This window comes from Lutra lutra, chromosome 5 (assembly GCF_902655055.1).
Source record: "Lutra lutra chromosome 5, mLutLut1.2, whole genome shotgun sequence".
Classification (NCBI taxonomy): domain Eukaryota; kingdom Metazoa; phylum Chordata; class Mammalia; order Carnivora; family Mustelidae; genus Lutra; species Lutra lutra.
Genome location: NC_062282.1, coordinates 132,153,904 through 132,176,911, shown reverse-complemented (window position 1 = coordinate 132,176,911; position 23,008 = coordinate 132,153,904). Strand labels below are relative to the sequence as shown.

At 33.2% G+C, this 23,008-nt stretch overlaps 1 protein-coding gene across 9 annotated transcripts in view; it reads right to left on the bottom strand.

Annotated features, from left to right (window-relative positions):
- Positions 1-23,008, bottom strand: part of FER (FER tyrosine kinase) — a 465,352-nt gene that overhangs the window by 371,242 nt on the left and 71,102 nt on the right. For 8 of the 9 annotated variants that reach the window (XR_007127415.1, XM_047729739.1, XM_047729745.1 and 5 more), the window contains 2 exons: positions 19,647-19,820; positions 11,795-11,894 (listed from right to left, as the gene is read on the bottom strand). Coding sequence is in view for 7 of the 9 variants with exons in the window: in XM_047729739.1 (XP_047585695.1) it covers positions 11,795-11,894; positions 19,647-19,820 (274 nt within the window). In the remaining 2 variants the exon portion in view is untranslated. Of the gene's footprint in view, positions 1-2,513; positions 2,581-8,907; positions 9,019-11,794; positions 11,895-19,646; positions 19,821-23,008 lie in introns of those variants that run through there. The other variant, XM_047729744.1, reaches the window with a different exon arrangement.

The following is a 23,008-nucleotide window of genomic DNA, read 5'->3' as shown; positions in this document are numbered from 1 at the left end:
CTCCATTTGACTTCCAGAATAACACATTCTTTTGGTTTTCCTTTTATCTTGGTGTTCTTTACAATTTCTTCCTCATTTTCCTGACTTCTTAATGTTGGGCTTTGTCTTAGGACTCTTCTCTTTCCTATTTTAACTAACACCTTTGGTAATGCCATCTAACAGAATGACTTTAAATACCAACTAATATTCAAGTTTATATTTTTAATACAGACCTCTTCCAGGAATTCTCTAGAGCTAGAGATTCAAGTACAAACTTATTATCTCCACCTAGATACCTAATAAGAATCTAAAAACCAAACTCCTGATCTTCACCTCCAAATCTGCTACTCCTGCGTTCTTCTCCATCTTAATTAAAAATAATACCATCCTAAAGCATAACAACATTAATAATAATAATACCATCCTTCCAGTTGTTCAAGCCAAAAATCTTGAAATCATCCTTGAATTCTTTCTTTCACACACTACACCACATTCATCAGCAAGTCCTTTAGGCTCAATTTTCAAGATATACATTCATAAATTCCTATTTCTGAATTTGCCTATCACCTAAAATTATTTGTAATCCCAAAATTCAAGATCCCCAAATCCCAAAATCCCCAAATCCCAAAAATCCCCAAATCCCACACAGTGCTTTCCAGGCCAATTGCAGATATGCACATGTGCAGAGCAATAAAGGAGTCCTTTGATACACATGTTCCCATCAAAAAGGCTTTGGTTGCCTTTTTGTTTCAGCTCCTGTGCTGTAAGCTGTCCATTTTGCAGTCTATTTAGTTCCACACTGCCTGCATTTCTTATGCTTTTAATTAATGATTTTGCTATCTAAAATGGCTAAACATAGGGCTCAAGCGTTGTCTAGTATTATGATCAAGAAGGCTATAATGTTGATGATTCACAGACCTGTACCCCTGCAGCAAATAATACATTATATGTTAATCTTTTATTTAAAAAGAAGGCTATAACGTGCTTTATAGAGAAAATATGTGGGGCACCTGGGTGGCTCAGAGGGTTAAGCCTCTGCCTTCGGCTCAGGTCATGATCCCAGGGTCCTGGGATCGAGCCCTGTGTCGGGTTCTCTGCTCAGCAGGAAGCCTACTTCCCTTCTCTCTCTGTCTGCCTCTCTGCCTACTTGTGATCTCTCTCTCTCTGTGTCAAGTGAATGAATGGAATCTTTAAAAAAAAAAAAATAGAAAATATGTGTCAGATAGCTTTCTTTAGTCATGAATTATAACACTGCTGGCTTTGAGTTCAGTGTTAATGAATCAACAACATATATTAAAGAATATGTCTTTAAAGAGATACACACATAAAACAGGATGATAAATTGGATCAGTCATCAAAAATGCTGTGACCTGGGGCACCTGGGTGGCTCAGTCAGTTAAGCGTCTGCCTTCGGCTCAGGTCATGATACCCCAGTACTGGGATGGAGCCCCAAATGGGACTCCCTGCTCAGTGGGAAGTCTGCTTCTCCCTCTGCCCCTCACCCTACTCATGCTCTCCCTCTCAAATAAATAAATAAAATCTTTTTTAAAAAAATGTTGTGACCTTGCTTATAGGAACATAACCCCTTATGTTATACCCAGTAGGGGCAATGATTCAGTACTCAGCTAACACTAATTTAGTGTTCAGAGTAATTTCACAGAACATAACTATTGTAAATAACAAGAATCGACTGTATATCCAGAAACTGACCACTTCTCACCACCTCTGTTACTACCACCCCAGGTGCAGGCAAGCATGAGCCTTTGACTGGATTACTTCAATAGCCTGGAAGTAATCTCCTTACTTCCATCCTCCCTACACCCCTCCTAGTCTCAACAAGGATGCCAGAATTATCCTATTAAAATGTAAATTAGTTCATATCACTCTTCTGCTCAAAACCCACCATGGCTTCCCATTTTATGACAGAGTAAAAGCCAAAGTGTTTTCAAAGAATGACCAAAATCCTACAAAATCTGGGCCTCACTTGCTTCTCACCATCACTCTCCCTCTCTGATTTCATCCCATATCTCTGTCTTTTCTTTATCAGTCCCCCAGTTAAGCCACACAAGTATTTGTACCACTGCTCAAATATGCCAGACATGATCCCATCTCAATGAGTTTCCTTTGACTATTCCCTCTATCTGTACTACTCTTCTCTTCTTCACTTTCCTTCCTCACTTCCTTCACTCTTCATTTATATGTCTCTTTCTCCATGAAGCCTGACCTGATCATCCTCCCAACAACCTATCCACCTGAAAAATGTTTCATTTTTCTCCATGGTACTTATCACCATCTAATAAATTATACATTTCACTTACATGTATTAATTAGCTCTCTTCTCTAAAATGTAAGCCTTAGAGAGGAAGGAATTTTTGTATGGTTTGTTATCTACAATATTCCTAGTGCAAATAACAGTGCCTGGCACATCGAAAGAAAATACATAAATTGATATAGTTCTTACTATTAAAAAATAAATTTAAGCTTAAGTAAAAATTTTTACAAAGTTAAAAGTTATAGAAAGGTTACAATTTTACCTTCTGCATCTGTTTATATCATCTTTTTAGTAATCAAGTCCAAAACTAATATTGTTAAGGAGCTCACCTATAAAATATAGAGGAAAATCAGCCAAAAGGATATCATTTTTCTTAATCTCTTTGTATGTGAAACTTAGCTTTGTTTATTCAATAAAACGATGAAAAATAGGAACAAATCAAATTATTGTGCTTTAATTTTGTTCTAATTTTAGGAAGTTATCTGCAGAAAATAAATGAATCATGCAGCATATCCCATCCCACATATATTTTAGCATCTAATGAGAATATTATAACTGTCACTCCAATTTCTGCAACTTTAACCCAATGCAAATTAGATTAACAATGAAGAATGTCATTAGTCTTTATGACCTTGTAAACTTCCTACTGTATTAAGCTCCATGCAGTGAAAAGCATTCATGCCATAAGTTAGCTGCTGATATATCATGTATTAATAAGTAGGTCCAAAAAAAAAAAAAGAAAACCTCACTTTCAAGCCACATCAATAGAAGTGATGATCAACAAACACAGCTTGAACTCAGCTTTGGTCTTTAGCAAGTTCTGTATCCCAAATGGATTTCTTTCCTTAGGTTGAACTGAGAAATAAATATGAATTTCAGAATATTTGTCTAGAGGACCTCCATATAGCATGCATATAAGATTCTAATTTTTGGAAGTCTCCAAGATTTAGAGATTATTGAACAGGAAGGTCAGCTGCCATTCTTGTTGGACTAAAAATGAGAAAAATAAAAAAAGAGGCTTTAAAAAGTTTTACTCATTTTTTTAAATTTGGATTTATTTAAACATAAATTTAACCATCTGTCTCAAATCTGGACTCATTTCAAACTGGTTTTCATAATTAAAGTACTCTAAAGAGACAACTCAATGGATCTAATCAATTTTAATTGGCTATAAAATACCACAGAACTATTCATAATGCATGAAGAGGCAATTTGAGAAAATCTATTTCCCAATTACAGAAAAATTTACTTTTGAATGAGACTTGTAGATAGCTCCTCACAGTTCTAGCAGTAGGTATCCTCTTATTCTGTCTGCATAGGATAAGTGAGGGCTGTAAATAATCAGGGAGTTTACAAATCTCTTAGCACTCTGTTTTGTTTCCCATAAAGAAAGAAAATTTGAAGGAGAGTTTGTTTCCCTACTCTTGTTATAAAAGTGGGTGAAGAGAGCTCCTTTTAAACTTTGCTAGACTTGTGTAATGTGGAATAGCTCACCCTATCTTCTTTTTTCTGCATACGATGTATGATAAAGCAAAAGCATTCAGACTTCCACTCATGTATGAGAGACCCCCACAAATGTTATTGTGGGTATTTTGAGGCTTGGTAAATATAAAACCCTAGCATAATTCTAGCCACACAGACTCAATTAAATAGGCTATATAAGAATACATAACCATAAGAGTTATTTTGAACATCTTTTCTGTTAGTTCAGTACATCTTCAAGCAAACTATAAAACTGCAAAGCAAAACTGTATTTAAATTCACTTAATTCAATACCATAAGGTTCAATATGGTATTGCTTACCTTTTATAAAATTACCATACATTTACCCTTAAAAATATTTTTAACTATGGAAAAAAATGCTACGTGCCATATGAACAAAGGGACTGCATGTAGGTATACAAGTAAAGGCTATGTGTATTTTTTATAACACAAACAAGTGGAAGATTATAGTGAAATAAAAAAATCTGGGAATGAATAAACTCATACAACTCTTAGAAAAAAATGAAGAAAAATGATGAAGTCCACTAAAATTCTAAACTTACGTTAAAATGTTAAGTAGATACCTTTTAAGAAAAAAACCCAAATCATAATTATTCAGGCATAATACACAATGCCTGAAATGAAAACTATGTTGCATGGGATTAAAGGCAGATCAGGCATTATAGAAAGGAAGATTAGTAAATTTATAAACATAGCCATAGAAACTAATCAAAATGAAACAGAAAGAGGGATGCATGGGTGGCTCAGTTGGTATAAAGTCTGACTCTTGATTTTGACTCACATCATGATCTCAGGGTCCTGGGATGGAGCTCTGCCTCTGGCTCTGCGCTGTGCAGGGATTCTGTTTGAGATTCTATTTCCACTCCCCACCCCTCCACCCGGTTTTTCATTGCCCCTCCCCCTGCACTCTGCACTCACACTCTTTCTCTCTTTCTTCTTTTAAAATAAATAAATGTTAGAGAGAGAGAAAGAAAGGAAGAGAAAAAAAGACAGGGAAAAATAATGAAGAGTATCAATAGGCTGTAAGACAACTACAGGCAACCTAGTATATGTGTAACAGGAGTCTCTAACAGAGTTAGAGAACAGAGATGGGGAGACAGAAAATATACATGAAAAAATAGTGGATAAAAGTTTTCCAAATTTGATGAAAACTATAAATTCTCAGATACAAGTGGCTCAAAAACCACAAACAAAGAGAGAAAAAAAAACTACAGCAATATACATCATCAACAAATTGCTTAAACATCTGAAAAGGAAATAAAATGCCAAAATAGAATTCTATACCCAACAAAGATATATTTCAAAAACAAAGGTGAAATGAAACTTTACCAAGCATGGAAAAACTGAAAGAATTTATTACTATAGATTTACATTACAAGAAACATTAAAACAAGTCTTTCAGGCATAAGTAAAATGATACCAGAGGGAATACAGAATGCTAGAAAAGATAGCTACATAGATAAATATATGAGCTGTTCTGTCATAATTTTTTAAAGAAACTGACCAAATAAATACAAAAATATTAACAAGGTAGGGTGGACTTTACAACATATGCAAAAGTAATATATACTACAACAACAGCAAACAGACCAGAAGGCTATACCATTGTAACAGTCCCATGTTAAAAGCAAAACATTATAACACCTGAAGATATACTATTAAAGATAACATAACAAAATAAAAAGTTATAGGTAATAAGACAACAAAAGGGATAAAATGGTACCTTAAGAAAATATTTCAATTCATCCAAAAGAAGGCAGATAAAATGAAAAGGAGAATAAAGAAAAAGTGGAATAAAGAGAAAACAAACTGCAAGATGACAGGTTCAAACCTAACATTACCAAAAGTCATATTAAATATAGCCTCATCATCCCCATTAAAATGTAGAGATTAACAAGACAAAAAAGCACAACCTTACTATACGGTGCTTATAAAGCATGTAACTCAAAAATAAAGACTGAAATAGATTAAAGAATGAAAAGAAGACGTAACACGTAAACACTAATCAAAGTAATGTATAGTCGTGGCTATATTAATATCAGGTAAAATAGATAACACAGCAAAGAATACTACCAGGGATAATAAAGATCATTTCATAATGATAAAGGGGTCAATTCATCAAGGGATATAATAATCATAACTGTGTATTTACCTAGTAACAGATTTTCAAAATACATGAAGCAAAAAACTGACAACTACAAGAAGAAATAGACTAATCCACTAATACAGTGGGAGAGTTCATTTGCCCTCTCTCAATCATTAATATAACAAATAGACAGAAAATCAGTAAGAACATAAAAATATAAAAAAATACAATTAGCCTACTGGACCAAGCTGACAGTATAGACCACTCTAACCAATAGCAGCAGAATACACATTCTTATCAAGTAGTTATGAAGCATTTATCAAAACAGACCATACTGTGGGCCAGATAACATATATACACAAATTTAAAGAAATGAAGTCATTAAAAAAATCCTCAGATCAAATGGAATTAAATTAAAAGTAAAATATTTAAACATCTCTAGAAAAATGTCAAATGTTTAGAAAACTAACCCAAACACTTTTAAATAACCTATAGAGCAAAGAAAAAGAAGAAAAGGGAAATTAGAAAGTATTTTTAATTGAATGAAATGAAAATGGTGTATGAAAATTTCTGGAATGCTGCTAAAACAGTACTTAGGGAAATTATAGCACAAAATGCCTGTAGAAAAAGACAGCTCTCAAATCAATGATCTTAACTTCCACATTAAGAACATTAAAAAAAAATTTTTTTTAAGACTTTTTTTTTTTTTTTGACAGACGGAGATCACAAGTAGGCAGAGAAGCAGGCAGAGAGAGAGGAGGAAGCAGGCTCCCTGCTGAGCAGAGAACCTAACACAGGGCTCGATCCCAGGACCCTGGGATCATGACCTGAGCCGAAGGCAGAGGCTTTAACCCACTGAGCCACCCAGGCGCCCCATTTAAAAATTTTTTAAATGGTGCAAACTAAGCCTAAAACAAGCAGAAGGAAAGAAATTAAATAAATATTAGAGCATGAGTCAATTAAACAGAAAGCAGAAAAACAGGGGGAAAAAAAACCAATAAAAGCCAAAAGCTGATCTTTGAGAAAATAAAATCGATAAACCTCTAGCCAGAATGCTTAGGAATACCAGTATCATAAAATACCAGTATCAAGACATAAAATACCAGTATCAAGAATGGGAAACATAAAATATCAGTGTCAAGAATGGGAAAGAAGTCACCACAGATTCTACAAATTAAAAAGGTCAATAAGGAAATATGAACAATTTGATAGCAATAAATCCAACAACTTAAGTGAAATGGACATTTCTTTGACGGATACAACCTATTAAAACTCAAAAAGAAACACATAAACTAAAGAGTCTACATTAATCCAAAAAATTGGTAGTTTAAAAATCTTTGCCAAAAAGTAAAAAACAAAAACAAGCAGACCCAGATGGCTTCACAAGTGAGTGAATTCTACCAATATTTAAGAAATACTACCAATTGAACCCAATTGAACACAAATCTTTCTAAAAAGTTGAATAAGAAGTAACCATTCACAGAATAGCATTAGCTTTATAATGAGACAAAAATACAAGAAACAAAGATATAGATAAAAATTATGAAAAAAAAAAAAACTTAGCCAACCATATTCATCAATATTTAAAAAATGATAGTGCATCATACCAAGGACTTTACCCTAAGAATGTGAGATCAGGTATAATATTTGAAACATGAAAATCAATCAAAGCAATTCCTACCAAAGAAAAAGAAAAAGAAATATTTATCTCCATAGATACTAAGAAAGCATTTGACAAAATCCAGCATCTACTCTGAAGCAGGAATAGAAAGGAACTTCAACCTGATAAAAACTTTGAAACTACAGCTAATTTAATACTTAATTTTGACTTTTCCCGTACGTTCAAGGAAAAAAGACCAATAGCTTTGTTCTTTCTACTGCTATTCAACATTATACTGGAGGCTCTAGTTAGGGCAATCAGGCAGGAAAAAGAAAAAGCTATCAAGATAGGAAAGAGAAAGTTAAACTTTCTTTATTCATAGACAATACGATCCTATAGGAGTTCTTTTGTGAAGTCATTTACTTTTTACTTTCAATCTTTTTAAAATATTTTGTTTATTTATTTGACAGAGAGAGACACAGCGAGAGAGGGAACACAAGCAGGGCAAGTGGGAGAGGGAGAAGCAGGTTTCCCTCTGAGCAGGGAGACAATATGGGGCTTGATCCCAGGACCCTGGGATCATGACCTGAGCCAAAGGTAGGCGCTTAACTGAGCCAACCAGGTGCCCCTCATTTACCTTTTATATGGATAAATGTGACGGAAAATTTTGCCAACATTTACAGGCATTATGTCAAAACCTTAGCTTTGTAGATTCACAGAATTGTTTTATGGCTAAACCTAAATGGTCGCTCAACTTAAAGTACTCAGAACTTAATTTGCAATAATAGAAAAGTAAAACCTGTATATTTTGTATTCAAGAACTCATTATTCTGTGCTGCTATCAAGAAATACTATGGGGGCGCCTGGGTGGCTCAGTGGGTTAAAGCCTCTGCCTTCGGCTCAGGTCATGATTCCAGGGTTCTGGGACTGAGCCCCACATCAGGCTCTCTGCTCAGCAGGGAGCCTGCTTCCCTTCTTCTCTCTCTCTGCTTGCCTCTCTGCCTACTTGTGATCTCTGTCAAATAAATAAATAAAATCTTAAAAAAAAAAAAAGAAACATTCTGAATAACTGACTTCAGCTCAGTAGACTAAAATTATTTTGGTTGTTCTCAGTTTACATGTTATGAATAATAATCAACAGACTAATGTTCAAATTAGTCCAAGTCAATTTAAGACAAATATTTGCTTTCTCAGCACAGCACAGAGCAAAAAAAGTTTAATACTTGAGGTATATTACAAAGAAATTAATTAAAGTGCTACATTTATGTGCCAAATGAGTGTTATATTTTACATTAGACAATATAAACTAATGTTCCTTTATGTAAGCCACACAGCAGGGGTCAGGAATTTGGAATTTAAGCATTAACCCTGGCTTCCTTCTCATCAACTGTAAGTGCTAAACCTCCAGTTGGAGTAACTGAACATTTAACTCTGAATTCATTCTCAAATCCAGAATTTAAGCCTTACTATAGGAATTATTTCAGGCCTTGTTTCCCCCAAAGCCTTATCTTCCCTAAAGCCTCATCTTCTCTAACTGGAAGCTATATGTCAGACTGGGGTCTTAAGATCTCCTAATATCTTTGGTGGCTAGAACCACAGCCAGGGTATTCATTGTTGGTGCCCAGCAGTTTCTAGAGACCATTCCAAAACTGCCCTGGTCTGGCCTATACAAATGAACTAAGGTTCTGACATAAAGTCTGCAAATATTGGAAATTTTGCCATTCTTGTAAAGAGTAAATAACTTCACAGAAGAAAATTTCCATGTTAAACATAAAAAGTAGTTTGATAACAGAAACAAAGTGTTCAAAAATAAAATTCTATACTTTTTCACATAAACATGACCATAAAGATAGTTCTGATTATAAAAAGATAAATTTATATGTCATGTATCAAACACAATCATAGAAGAACTTATTTTAAAAATATGTATTCTATAGGTTATATATATGTATATTCTATAGGGTATACATTGATTTAATGACAACAATCAAATTTTTGAAAATTGGAAAATATTATCACTAATACCTTTATAAGGAGAAATGTAAATAAATTCACATATTTTAATTTCATGACATTCAGCCAAAGAATAACACTTCTTGGGACCAATTAAAACTATAATCTTCAAAGTTGCCTTCCTACTATTAATACACTAAATGGTATTTTATCTAAATTAAAAGTAATTCAAAAAAATAAAGAATAACTATTATCTGTGAAAAATATTTGATAATATAAGCCCTACACAGAAGAACTATTTAAAAATTTTATTATGACATCAGAATTAAATTTCATTTTTTCAACCAAAATAAACTAATCATTAAAAAAACAAATATCAGGGGTGCCTGGGTGGCTCAGTGGGTTAAGCCTCTGCCTTTAGCTCGAGTCATGATCCCAGGGTCCTGGGATCGAGCCCCAAATCGGGCTCTCTACTCAGTGGGGAGCCTGCTTCCTCCTCTCTCTCTGCCTGTCTGCCTACTTGTGATTTCTGTCTGTCAAATAAATAAATAAAATCTTTAAAAAACAAAAACAAACAAACAAAAATGAATATCAAAGCTAGGGAGTAATTATATCTTTTTTTAAAATAGTCATTCTCCAACAGATACAAACCTAGCGTGAAATACTTAGCACAGCTGAATTATAATACAGTTGGATTAATTCATCACTTGCTCTGAGTGAATTTAAATATAGATATTTTTAATATAGGGCACTAATTTGAGAATGCTAGACATGCATTAAGTAACAGACCTTATAAAATTAACTATTTTGACAGATTGAGTAGTAATGCTTAACGTACAAAACTACTTCTAAACTACTCTTGATTTAGCAAGGGATCCCTTGCACATAAACTGAATTTTGAAAGAGGGTAAGACTTGTTCAGAAATTAGAATATCAACTAGAAATGGGTAAGCTCCTTGAATGTCTAGGAAATACTGTTTGAATTTCAATAACTTATAGACAGCAAATATTCAGTAAATATTTCTTGATTATCTAGAGATCTTTTAAAATAGTAAAAGGATAATAATTAAATATATGAAATTTGAAGATCTATGAAGTAATCACAGTATTGGAATTTATATCCAATACTATCTGACTCCAAAGTATGTATATGATCTTTATACAATGCCATTTTTAAATGATATTTTAAAATAATTTAAGTTTTTAAATAGTTTAAGATAATTGAATTATAAATGTATTTTAAAAGATATGTTTATATTAATAAGGAGATCATGATCTCAAAATACTGATTGAGGTACATGACAAATAAGTAAGCAGAAATAAGAAAACTTTAAACAGAGCTTCATCTTCCCTAAAAAGGTAGCAGAAACACTGCAAAAACCAGAAACATGAGGTAAATGTGTGAGGGGTGGGGACAGGAACAGACAGAAACAAAGTAAATGTTGTGTTGGTAGGAAAATGGGGAGCAAAGAGTAAGCAAGAGAATGGGGAAGGACAGAGAGAAGGAAGAGGAGGAAGCAATCAGAGAACAGCCAGGGGAAAAAGAGAGTGAAGACAAAGGAAAGTAAGAAACGGAAGGAGGGAGAAATCCATCTACATCAGTATTTCTTTCAGTCTACTGGGATTAATAACAAAAACATGGTATTTTCATTGTGCAAGATATATTCAAATGTAGAGCTATTTATTAGATTTACCTCAGCAAAACAAGAATATATACACAAGTAAAAGACCAAGAGAAAATATGTTGAGAAAAAGACAGAGCTGCTAATAAAGCTTATATTTAGACAGGAAGAATTAAAAAAAAATAAAACCCTCCAACTTTTATAATTTAAAAAAAATTAAATATGAAGACCATTCACATTTAAAGACTCATAACCATAAACTCTTATTTAAAATAAAATAAAATAAAAATAATGTTTCTCTTTCTATTTATTTCAAAAGGTTCTTATGAAAATGTTAGAACAATATAGGCACATAAAATTAAGGTTGAAAGCAAAATAATGCCATAAAATAATCTTGTCTTTTAATGGCTTTTAACTACTACAGATAAAAAGAGGACTAAAAAAGGTATCTAAACAAACACGACCTTATTTTTCTTATTTAGTATTCAGTAATTAAACAAGTAAATCTGATGCTGGAGAAAAAAATTTAAACATTCTTTGCATTCTATTACAAGTGCTATGTAATTTCATTTAGCATGAACTACTCAAAAATATATCATTTAAAAAAACAAAAAAATAAAAAGACTTATTAAATAGTTTGACAATTAGTCTCTTTTGACATATTTTGATATTTTAAAATGTGAATTGGCCTAAGTGGAATCAATCTGCTGCTCATTAAGACAATCTTTAAATGATAAGAATAAAAATCATTTAAATAATTTTTCATAACTTTTCCATACCTTTAGCTAAAGCTTCTTTATATTTCTCTTTGGCAGAATTCATTTCTTTTATTAACTGTCTATAGCTGGATTTTAATTTCTCTAATTCTGTCTTTGTAACCTGTCAAAAAGAATAATAAAGAATAAATTTTATGGTCAAAAACTTAAATCCAAGAGTATTAACTGATATATATTTTATTGCTTACAGAACAGAATTGCTCCTTAATATATATTATAGATAATATATTAAAAATTAGTTTAGAAATCAATAATAAATTCAACAGCATATGAAAAAGAATAACATTTTTTAGAAAAGCAAGTCAAGAAATACTGCTGTCATCATATTAACTTTAAAGACCAATAGATTAAGATGCTGTATATAGAAATAGTTTCTCTAATAAAAAAGCTAACTTAAATATTTTTATTAATTATACAGAGTAACTTGGACTTGTTCTAATTTACCACTTCTAATATGAGTATTTTTTATTTCTTTGGAAAAACTAAGCAAATGAAAGTCCTTGATTCTATAGTCAAAAACCCACTTAAATAGCATTTAAGGAAAAAATAAGGGTCTTAGATGGTATCTGAAAAACTTCTAATATACCTTTGAGAAACTGAGATATCAGCAACATCAAAAACTTACAAAAAGGGCATAAGCAACTTGGAAGAATATTCCAGAGTCCACTTTTAACGAACTCTGCATCACCATTGCTCTGGATGGACCAGAGGACAACGATATACAAAAAAAAACACAAAAATATTGATAGCTATGATACAGATATAAATGAGTCTGCACCATTCCTTTAAGAAAAGGAAAACTCAGCATCTGGCTGGCTCAGTTGGTTGGACGGCCGACTCCCTGGTTTCAGCTCAGGTCATGAGCCCAGGGTCCTAGGAGCAAGCCCTGTGTCAGCTCCACATTCTGCAGAGTCTGCTTGAGGATTCGCTCTCTCTCCCTTTGCCCCTCCCTCTGCTCATTCTCTCTCTCTCTCTCTCTCTCAAATAAATAAATAAATCTTCAAAATAAAAGAAAACTCAATAATTAACTTTGTATACTGGACTTTATTTTTTAGAGCAGATTTAGTTCCACAATAAAATTGAACAGAAAATAACAGAGATTTCCCATATACCTTCTGTATGTACTGATGCACAGTCATCCCCTACTACAGTGGTACATTTTTTACAACAGATGACCCTACAATGACACATCATTATCATCCAAAATCCAAATTAGGTTTCATTCCTGGTGTATATTATATGGATTTGAACAAATATATAACAACATATATCTATAATTATAGTATCATATAAAGTAGTTTAACTGTCATAAAATCCTCTGGGCTGCACCTATTCATTCCTCTCTCTCCCTTAACTCCTGGAAACCACTGATCTTTTTATTGTCTCTATAGTTTGCCTTTTCCAGAATATCATATAGTTAGAATCATGTAGTATGTACCCTTTTCAGATTGGCTTCTTTCACTTAGTAATATTCATGTAAATTTCCTCCAGGTCTTTTCGTGGCTTGATAGCTGATTTCTCTGAGTACTAAATAATATTCCATATTCAATATTCTGTTGACAAGTCTGGGTCTTTTGCCTCTCATATAAACTTTAGAATCAGTTTGTCAATATTGGGATTGTGTTAAATCTAAAGAGCAAGCTGACATCTTGCTGATATAAACTGACATCTTGACAATATTGAGTCTTCTCATCAACAAACATGGAATACATCTCCAATTATTTCTTCTATAATTTCTCTCCTTGGAATTCAGTTGTTCTCCTCCTATAGATCTTGTATATATGTTGCATATATGTATATAAGTATTTCATTCTTGGAGGAGCTAATGAAAATGGTATTGTGTTTTTAACTGCATATTCCACTTGTTTATTGTTGATGTACAAGAAAGTGACTGACTTTTGTAGAGTAACATTTCATACTGTAACCTTGCTATAATCACTTATTAATTACAAGTTTTTTGTTGATTCACTTGGATTTTCTTTAGACAGTCATATCATCTGTGAATAAAGACAGCTTTATTTCATTGTTCCCAGTCTGTATACATTTCTTTTCTTGACTTACTGCATTAGCTAAGACTTCCAGTCTGATGTTAACAAGCAACGGTAAGAGAAAACATCTTTGACTTGCTTCTGATCTTACTGAGAAAGTTTCATGTTTTCAATAACATCATATTACTTATGATGTTAGCTGTAGGTTTTCTGTAGATATTCTTTATCAAGTTGAAGAAGGTTTCCTCTTTGCCTAGTTTACTGAGAGTTTTTATCATGAATGTGTACTGATTTTGTAATTTTTGTCAAGTGATTTTTCTACGTCTATTTGCATGCTCATGTGATTTTCCTTTTTCTAATCTGTTCATGTGATAGATTTCATTAACTGATTTTCAAATGTTGTACCAGCCTTGCATACCTGAAATAAATCTCACTGGTCATGATATACAATTATTTTTATACATTGTAGGATTTGATTTTCTAATAGTTTGTTAAGGATTTTTGCATCTATGTTCATGAGAGATACTGGTCTGTAGTTTTATCTTCTAATGTCTTTGTCTGATTTGGTAATGGTGATCTCTTGGATTAGTTAGGAAGTATCCCTCAGTTTCTTTTTCTGAAAGAATTCATAGAGAATTGGTATGATTATTTCCTTAAATATTTGAAAGAATTCACTATCTGAGCATGGTGTTTTTGGTTTTGAAAGGTTATTAATTATTGATTCAATGACTTCAATAGATATATACCTATTCAGATCAGCTATTTCTTCTTGTGTGAGCTTTTAGCAGACTGTGTCTTCCAGAGAATTGCCAAATTTCTTGTACGTAACCAAACTTGTGGGCATAGAGTTATTTACAGTATTCCTTAACACGACTTAATACGACCATTGACGTCCCCTCTTTCAATCCTATTATTAGTAATTTGTGCCCATGTTGTTTTTATTACATAACCTGGCTACAAACTTACTGATATTATTGATCTTTTCAAGAAATTAGCTTTTTGTTTTGTTGACTTTTCTATTGACTTTATGTTTTCACTTTCACTGATTTCCACCCTAATTTGTATTATGTCTTTTCTTCTGCTTATTTTGGATTCAATTTGCTATTTTTTTTTTCTAATACCCTAAAGTAGAAGTTTAGAGGATTGATTTTAGATCTTTTTTCTTTCCTAGCATATATTCAATACTATAAATTTCCATCGAAGCACTGCTTTTGCAACCTACAAATTTCGGTAAGTTTTATTTTCATTTTCATTTAGTTCAAAATATGTTTTAATTTCTCTTGAGATTTCTTCTTTGATCCATGTGCCATTTAGAAGTATTTTGTTTCATCTTTTCCAAAGAAGACATCTAAATGGCCAAAAGATATATGAAAAGATGCTCAACATCACTCATTATCAGGGAAATGCAAACCAAAACTATAATGAGATATCACCTCCACCATCAAATTTGTTAAAATTAACACAGGAAACGACAGGTGCTGGCAAGGATGCAGAGAAGAGGAACCTTCTTACACTGCTGGTTGGAATGCAAATTGGTGAAACTACTCTAAAAAACAGTAAGGAGGTTTCTCAAAAAGTTGAAAATAGAAGTACACTATGATACAGCTATCTTTCTATTACTGATTTCTAGTTTAATTCCACTGTGGTCTCAGAACAGACACTGGATGATTTCTCTTCTTCTAAATTTATTAAGGTATGATTTACAGTCAAGAATGTAGTGTATCTGTTCAATCTCCCATGTAAGCTTCAGAAGAATGTGTATTCTGCTGTTATTCAATGAAACAGTCTGTGGATGTTCACTGTATCTAATTGATTAATGGTATTATTAAGTTCATCTATGTCCTTACTGATTTTCTGCCTGCTGGGTCTGTTCATTTCTGATGAGGGGTGTTGAAGTCTCCAGCTATAACGGAGTATTCATCTATTTCTCCTCGCAATTCTATCAGTTTTTGCAGCTCCATCAGTATTTTGACATTATGTTGTTGGGCACATACATCTTAGGGATTGTTACATCTTGGAGATCTAACCCCTTTATCATTATGTAATCCTCCTTTTTATCCCCAATAAGTTTCCTTGCTTTGAAGACTGCTCTAACATTAATATACTTTTTTTTATTAGGATTAGCATAGAATATCCTTCTCCATCCACTTATTATCAATCTATATACATCTTAATATTTAAAATGGGTTTCTTGTAGACAACATACATTTGGGTCTTGTTTCTAAATCCACTTTGACAATCTCTGTCCTTTAATTGGCTTCTTTAGACCACTAACCATCAAAGAACTTATTTAAATACCTGGATTAATGGCAATCATATTTGTTAGTTTCCTATTTGATACCCTTATTATTGTTCCTATTTTTGTCTTCCACCATTTTTTCTGTGGTTTTGATATTTTATACAATTCTATTCTCTCTCATTTCTAGTATGTCAATTATACTTTTTAAAAAAGATTGTATTTATTTATTTGACACAGAGAGAGAGATCACAAGTAGGCAGAGCAGCAGCAGGCAGAGAGAGAGGGGGAAGCAGGTTCCCTGCTGAGCAGAAAGCCCGATGTGGGGCTCAATCCCAGGACCCTGAGATCATGACCCAGGCCGAAGGTAGAGGCTTAACCAACTGAGCACAGGCACCCCCAGTTATACTTCTTTTTTAACTTTTTTTTTGTAGGTTTCCTGGAGTTCACAATATGTGTTTAAAACTAATGAAAGCCTCTTTTCAAAGAACCCTATAGCACTTCACAGGTAGTATGAGTACCTTACAATACAAAAATAATCCTAATACCTCCTTTCTATCCTGTATATCATTAATGTCTTTCATTTCACTTATATATAAGCAACATAAACTTATATATGTATGTATACAAATGTACACACCCAAGATATATGATCATACATAACTGAATATTGTTGCTATTATTATTTTCAATAAACTATTACATGTTAGATCAAGAATGAGAAAAATAAGTTTTTTATTTTATCATCACATTCTTTCCCTAATGCTCTTTCGTTCTTTATGTACATCTGAGTTTCTGAACTTTTTCATTTTCCTTCTCAATCCACTGGCTACAAGTTTCTTCAATTTTTGTTTGTTTAAGAAATGCTTTATTTCATTTTTGAAGGATAATTTTACAGGGTATAGAATTCTAGGATTGTGGGGTTTTTTTCTCTCAACATCTAAATATTTCATTCCATTTCCTTCTTGCCTACTTACTTTTGAGAAGTCAGATGTAATTCCTATATTTGATCTTCTATAGGTAAGGTGCTTTTTTATTCAGGCTTCTTTTCTTTTTTTTCCTTTGGTTATCTGTAGTTTGGAATTGATATGCCTATGTGTAGTTTTTTGGCCATTTATTCTGCTTGGTGTTCTCTGAGCTTCCGGGATCTGCTCTTTGCTGTCTGACATTAACTTAGGGAAATTTGCAGTCATTATCATTTCAAAAATCTTTTCTGTTCCTTTCTCTCTTTCCTCTCCTTAAGGTATTCCCATTATACATATGCTATACCTTTTTTAGTTACCCCACAGTTCTTGGTTATTCTGTTCCATTTTTTTTTTCAGTCCTTATTCTCTACTTTTCAGTTTTGTAGACTTCAAATGATATAGTCTCAGCTTCAGAGATTCTTTGCTTAATTGTGTCCAATCTCTTATTAAGCTCATCAAAGTCATTCTTCATTTCTGTTACACCATCTTTGCTCTCTAGAATGCTAGAGAATGCTAGAATGCCTTTTGTTTCTGTCTTAGAATTTCCATCTTTGTGCTTACATTACCCATCTGTTCTTTCATGCTATTTACTTTATCCATTAGAGCCCTTAGCATATTATACATAGTTGTTTTAAATTCCTAGTCTGACCATTCTAACACCTCTACTGTGTCTGGGTCTGAGGCTTGTTCCATGTCTTCCAGTTGTGTATTTTTGCCTTTTGCTATCTGTTGTTACTTTTTTTGATTGCTAGGCAGGATATGCCAGGATGTACCAGGTAAAAGAAACTGATTAAATAGGCCTCTAATAATAAGCTGTCAGAAAAGAGGAAGCATTTTATACCCTATGGTTAGGGTATAACTCAGTCTTCTACTGAGTCTGTGCCTCTCTGGCTATGTACTTCACATGTGCTACTCAGCTGACTAGCCCACACCCCACTCAGAGTGAGTAGAAGTTATGAATTTCCTTTCCCCCAGATTAATCAGGTTAAGGGTAAACAGTTTCTCCTGAGAGCAGACTTTATTAAGGACAGAATGCTTTGGCATATATCAAAATGGTTCCCTTTCCCCTCCCCCCACTGGAGTGTGAGATTTTTCTCCAATATTCATTGTGAGAACCTGGTAGAGGTCTGGGAAGTAAAAGTCACAATAGCATGGAGTCCTCTCAATAACTGGCTCCTCCTGGGGTTTTTAACTGTCAGATTGTCCACACTGAGCATCCAGAATTTGTCAGTTACAGTTCATGTTTTCTTGTACACAGCACTGCTTCCCAAAGAGGTTTTCACTCTGATAAATTGTGATTCTCTGTATTCACTTGTCTGTCTCTCCAATTTTAGGGGAGCCGTTAGCTCTGTCACCTCATTTCTCTTAAGGATCTAAGAAGAGATGTTGATTTTTCAATTTATTCAAATTTTAACTCTTTGTTAGGATGGAGTCACAACTTCCAAATTTCTTATAGGCCAGACTGGAAACTGGAAGTCTTAACTTTTGAATTTGCTAAAGAACTAATTCATTGTTCTCCAAACTGGCTAATTAACTGCAAAAAGCAAGCATTTATCCTTCTTGTTGTTTATGAACTATACTTCATGGTAGCCAAACAGTTGATATAAGAAAAATTTTTACTGAAAAATTAAAGCTAACAATCACATTAGGAATGATAGAAGTAAAATACTGCCATTTTATAACCCCTACTAAATAATGGATCTAAGCAGCAAACATCAATTGTTTCTAAACCTATCTGGTGAATGACTGAAGGGAAACTTTTTCAATAGGTTGATCAGGCTGGCAGCACTGGAACCTTTAGTGAAGTACCCAGTTTCTTCCACAAAATAAATAGCATTTTTAAAACGTCAGGAGAGGTACCTACAGATTAAAAGAAAATTACTCAAAAACAATGTATGAGCCATGTTTGGGTCATGATTCAAATGAACCAACTGTAAAAAACATTTAAACAACAATCATTTGAGCACAGTCAGGATATTTAATAACCCAAAGGAATTACTGTTTTTTTTAGGTGGGTTAATGATAATATGGTTAAGTTGTTTTTTTTTTTTAAAGTATTCATTTCAGTAATACATACTAAAATATTTATGGACAAAATGATACCTGCAATTTTCTTTAAAATGACCCAGTGTATTAGAAAAAGTATGTGAATACAGATTTAAAAAAAGAAAGAAACCTTGACTATGTGAGTGGATTAGTCAATAGAAGTCTATTTTACTATTCTCTCTTCTTTTGTACATTCAATATTTTTATAATAAAAAAACACTGTAAGAAGTTATCCAGAAGGGTCAAACTCGGGAAGAAAATTTTAAAATTATCCTAACTTAGTCTATATTTTCTTTTTTATTATGCAGAGTAAAAATAAAAATAATAAAACCTAGAAGAGCTATTTCAGTAAGTAAAAAATAAAAATTCTAAGTGATAAGAAAGCACTGCATCATAGTTTAATTGACAGCATTCTTTTTCTTTCAGAGAACATTAAAGTAACAGTATAATCAATTATGTTTTATATTCAATAAGAATAAAATATTACTTATTAGAGACACCAAAACCTATTTCTCATCATAAAATGATGAACAAACAATTTTTACAGTCAAACAAGGTAAAAGATTACCGTGAATTTGAAAATCACATTAACAAAAGAATTCCAGAGGAGAAAGACTAACCTTGATCATCTCTGCCTCTATCTGCTGATGAACACCTACAAAACTTTTCTTCACCTGCTGTTTGTCTTTGATCATCATGGTGAGCCTGTGTAGGGGTCCAGAATTTAGGTCCTCTGCATGTGTCTTCATTATTCTACTAAGCTGTTCCGTCTGCTGAATCATAAGTAGCCAAGACTTTTGAAAAAAATAAAGAAATAAAATTAGCACCTGTATTAAAGATTTCCATTTTATTGTGCTGTAAGTATTCAGGATATTTAGTTTTACACAAATTATTACATTAATAGAAAATTCCAGGTTTCTTGCAATTGTGCAATAGCTATGAATGGTTCATATTTAACATCTTCAACTTCAATTACAAATACTTCAAAATTTAGTAATCAGAGACTATGTAATATTCTATGAAAGGAATTGGACTCTTTGAGAGTCCACACTTGCAGTCATCATTTTACCACTTCTTGTCTATTTGTCAACACATGATATATGCTTCTGCCACACCATGCTACTGCCTCAGTAAGGTCACCATTCCCTAACAGTCAAATGCAACAGGAATTTAATCACCTTTATTCTTAGCATTTGATCCAATCCTGCTGACTCACTTCTTCCTGAAACTCTTCTTTTTCAGTTTGCATGGCTTCTCATATTCCCACATACCAACTTGTCTTCTCCTCTTCCTAAAATCCCTTCTCAATCTTTGTAACTGCTTCTCTTTTGCTGCTTATGTCTTAAATACTGGTAATCCCTGTACTTCTATCTATTCTCATTTCTTAGTAAATACCATTAGCTCTCAAAGGTTTTTCCAACACAACATATTTCATTAAAGCAGACACATGTAATGTCGGGTATGGGACAGGCAGGCATATGGATATTGCTAGAAGAACAAGTCATTTGTTATTAGATATTCTAGTTTCTAGATACTAAAATAAGTAACTTCTTATTTCTCTTCAGAAATTCTATTCAGAAACAATTCGAGATTTACCATGGTCAGGTAAGATCCATGTTAAAGATTAAAAAATAGACAAGATATGACGTCAGACATTTACTGAAGATAGGAATAATTTTTATGCTATTACTTTTGCTCTATGAATGAACAGAATTATTCTTCATTGTTAATGTTCCAAAAGGACCCTAAATTAAAATTGAATAAGCAGATGCAACTAGAGGGTATTATGTAGAGCGAAATAAATCAATCAGAGAAAGACAATTATCATATGATCTCTCTGATATGAGGAATTTGAGAGGCAGGGCTGGGGGCCATGAGGGGTAGGGAAGGAAAAAATGAGCATTTATTTGTTATTTATTTATTTATTTATATTTATATTTATTTATATTTTTTGTAATAAAAAATGAAATGGGATGGGAAGGAAGACAAACCATAAGAGACTCTTAATCTCAGGAAACAAACTGAGGGTTGCTGTAGGGAAGAGGGGTAGGGATAGGGTGGCTGGGTTATGGACATTGGGGAGGGTATGTGCTATGGTGAGTGCTGTGAAATGTGTAAGCCTGATGATTCAGAAACCTGTACCCCAGGGCAAATAATACATTATATATTAATTTTAAAAATCTGAATAAGCACCCAAATCAAAATAATAGCCTAAAAGAAGCAAATTCTTCATCACAGTCAGAACTCACTAGGGTCTAACTTGATAATCTGTTTTTGATACACTTCAACATACCTTTTTTTAAAAGTTAACCTCTGAGGACATGTGTTTAGGGACAAGGGCCACTGTAGTTGTGAAATGCTATTATAAACATGGAAAAAAATGTGGCTTATGAATCATCATACTTACTTTGAAATTCAAAAATCTAACTAATAATATGCTCTACATAGCACAAAGCAACTTAAAATTGATGTACCTGTGCCATTAAAATATAAAATTTAGAGCCACCTGGATGGCTCAGTCATTAAGTGTCTGCCTTTGGCTCCAGTTATGATCACGGGATCCTGGGATCCAGCCCACAGCCAGGCTCCCTGATCAGCTGGGAGCCTGCTTCTCCCTCCCTCTGTACCCCTCCATCCCATTTGTGTTCTCTCTTGCTCTCTTTCAAATAAATAAATAAAATCTTTAAATAATTAATTAATTAAATAAAAAATAAAATTTAACCAAGATGAAAACAGTGAAAAACAAAACTGTATAAACATGGATTAAAAACAAACTAAATGTCCTAATAACTCTTATACCTTTGTCTTTTTCATTTTATATTTATATTTTATATATATATATGTGTATATATATATATATATATATATATATATATATCCCATTAAAAAATACAACATTGGGAAAACATTCTATAGCATGTACAGAATGTTAAGGCTACCAAAAAAAAAAGAAAAAGAAAGAAAAGAAAAGAAAAGGGAAAAAAAGTGAGAGGAATCAGTGTTTCATTATCTATCTTCAAAAAATAAATATTCTCTAAGTTCTTTGTAGCAACAAATTTTTGAAATTCTGTATTAGAGTCTTTGCAGCCTAGGAGAGAAGCCTTCTTGAAAGCCAACACTAAAGATGACACAACTAATACGGCCTTGGCTTCCTCCTCCCAGAAGGGCACATCTCATTCTGCTTAAAAGCCCTGTTTTACTGTAGTCACTGTGGGAAGTCCAAGCCTTCCAAGGTATGTATCATGACCCTAATTATCAACTTTATATTGCCCTCAATATTTCCTAATCTGATCCAGGATACTCTCTCAAAGAATCCCGTACCCTCAAAAAGTCCTGCTCTATTATTAGAAAACTACTTATACTTCTTATCAGGACTTTCCATTTATATTCTAGCTTTAACAAAAACCTGGCTTTATCCCAATCCCAAAATACTAATACTACTAATTCTCTTCCTAGAAAGGTCTCTGCTCCTCTTAAGTTCAGGTCACACTTCCCCAACAATCCATCAGCAAGTCTTTCTGATTCTCCCTCCAAAGTCTACCACAAATCCACCCACTTCTTTCCATCTCCATTGCCAACCATTTCGGAGGTTATCACTAACTCTGGCTTAAACTATTAGAAAACCTCCAAACTGGTGTCCTCTCTTCTACTCATGCTCCTCTCCAACCCACTGCCCTTAAAGTAGAAAAAGAAAATATAATTCTCTAACATAAAACCCTACATTGCCTTTCCTTTTCATTTAAAGAAAAATCCAAATTTCTTTCTAAGACCTATTTGTCTCAGATCATCTATCCTCTGTCCATCCTTCAACTTCATAGTTTTGCCATTCTCTACCCAGCTAAATAAATTCCAGAACCATTGTTCTTCCTTCAGTTTCCTGAACATTTACTCTTCCTGAAAGCTCATCTTCTCCTTCACACAGCAAGATCCCTCTCTTCCTTGAGGAAGTAGCAAAATCTCAAGCAGATCTAATCCTTGCTAT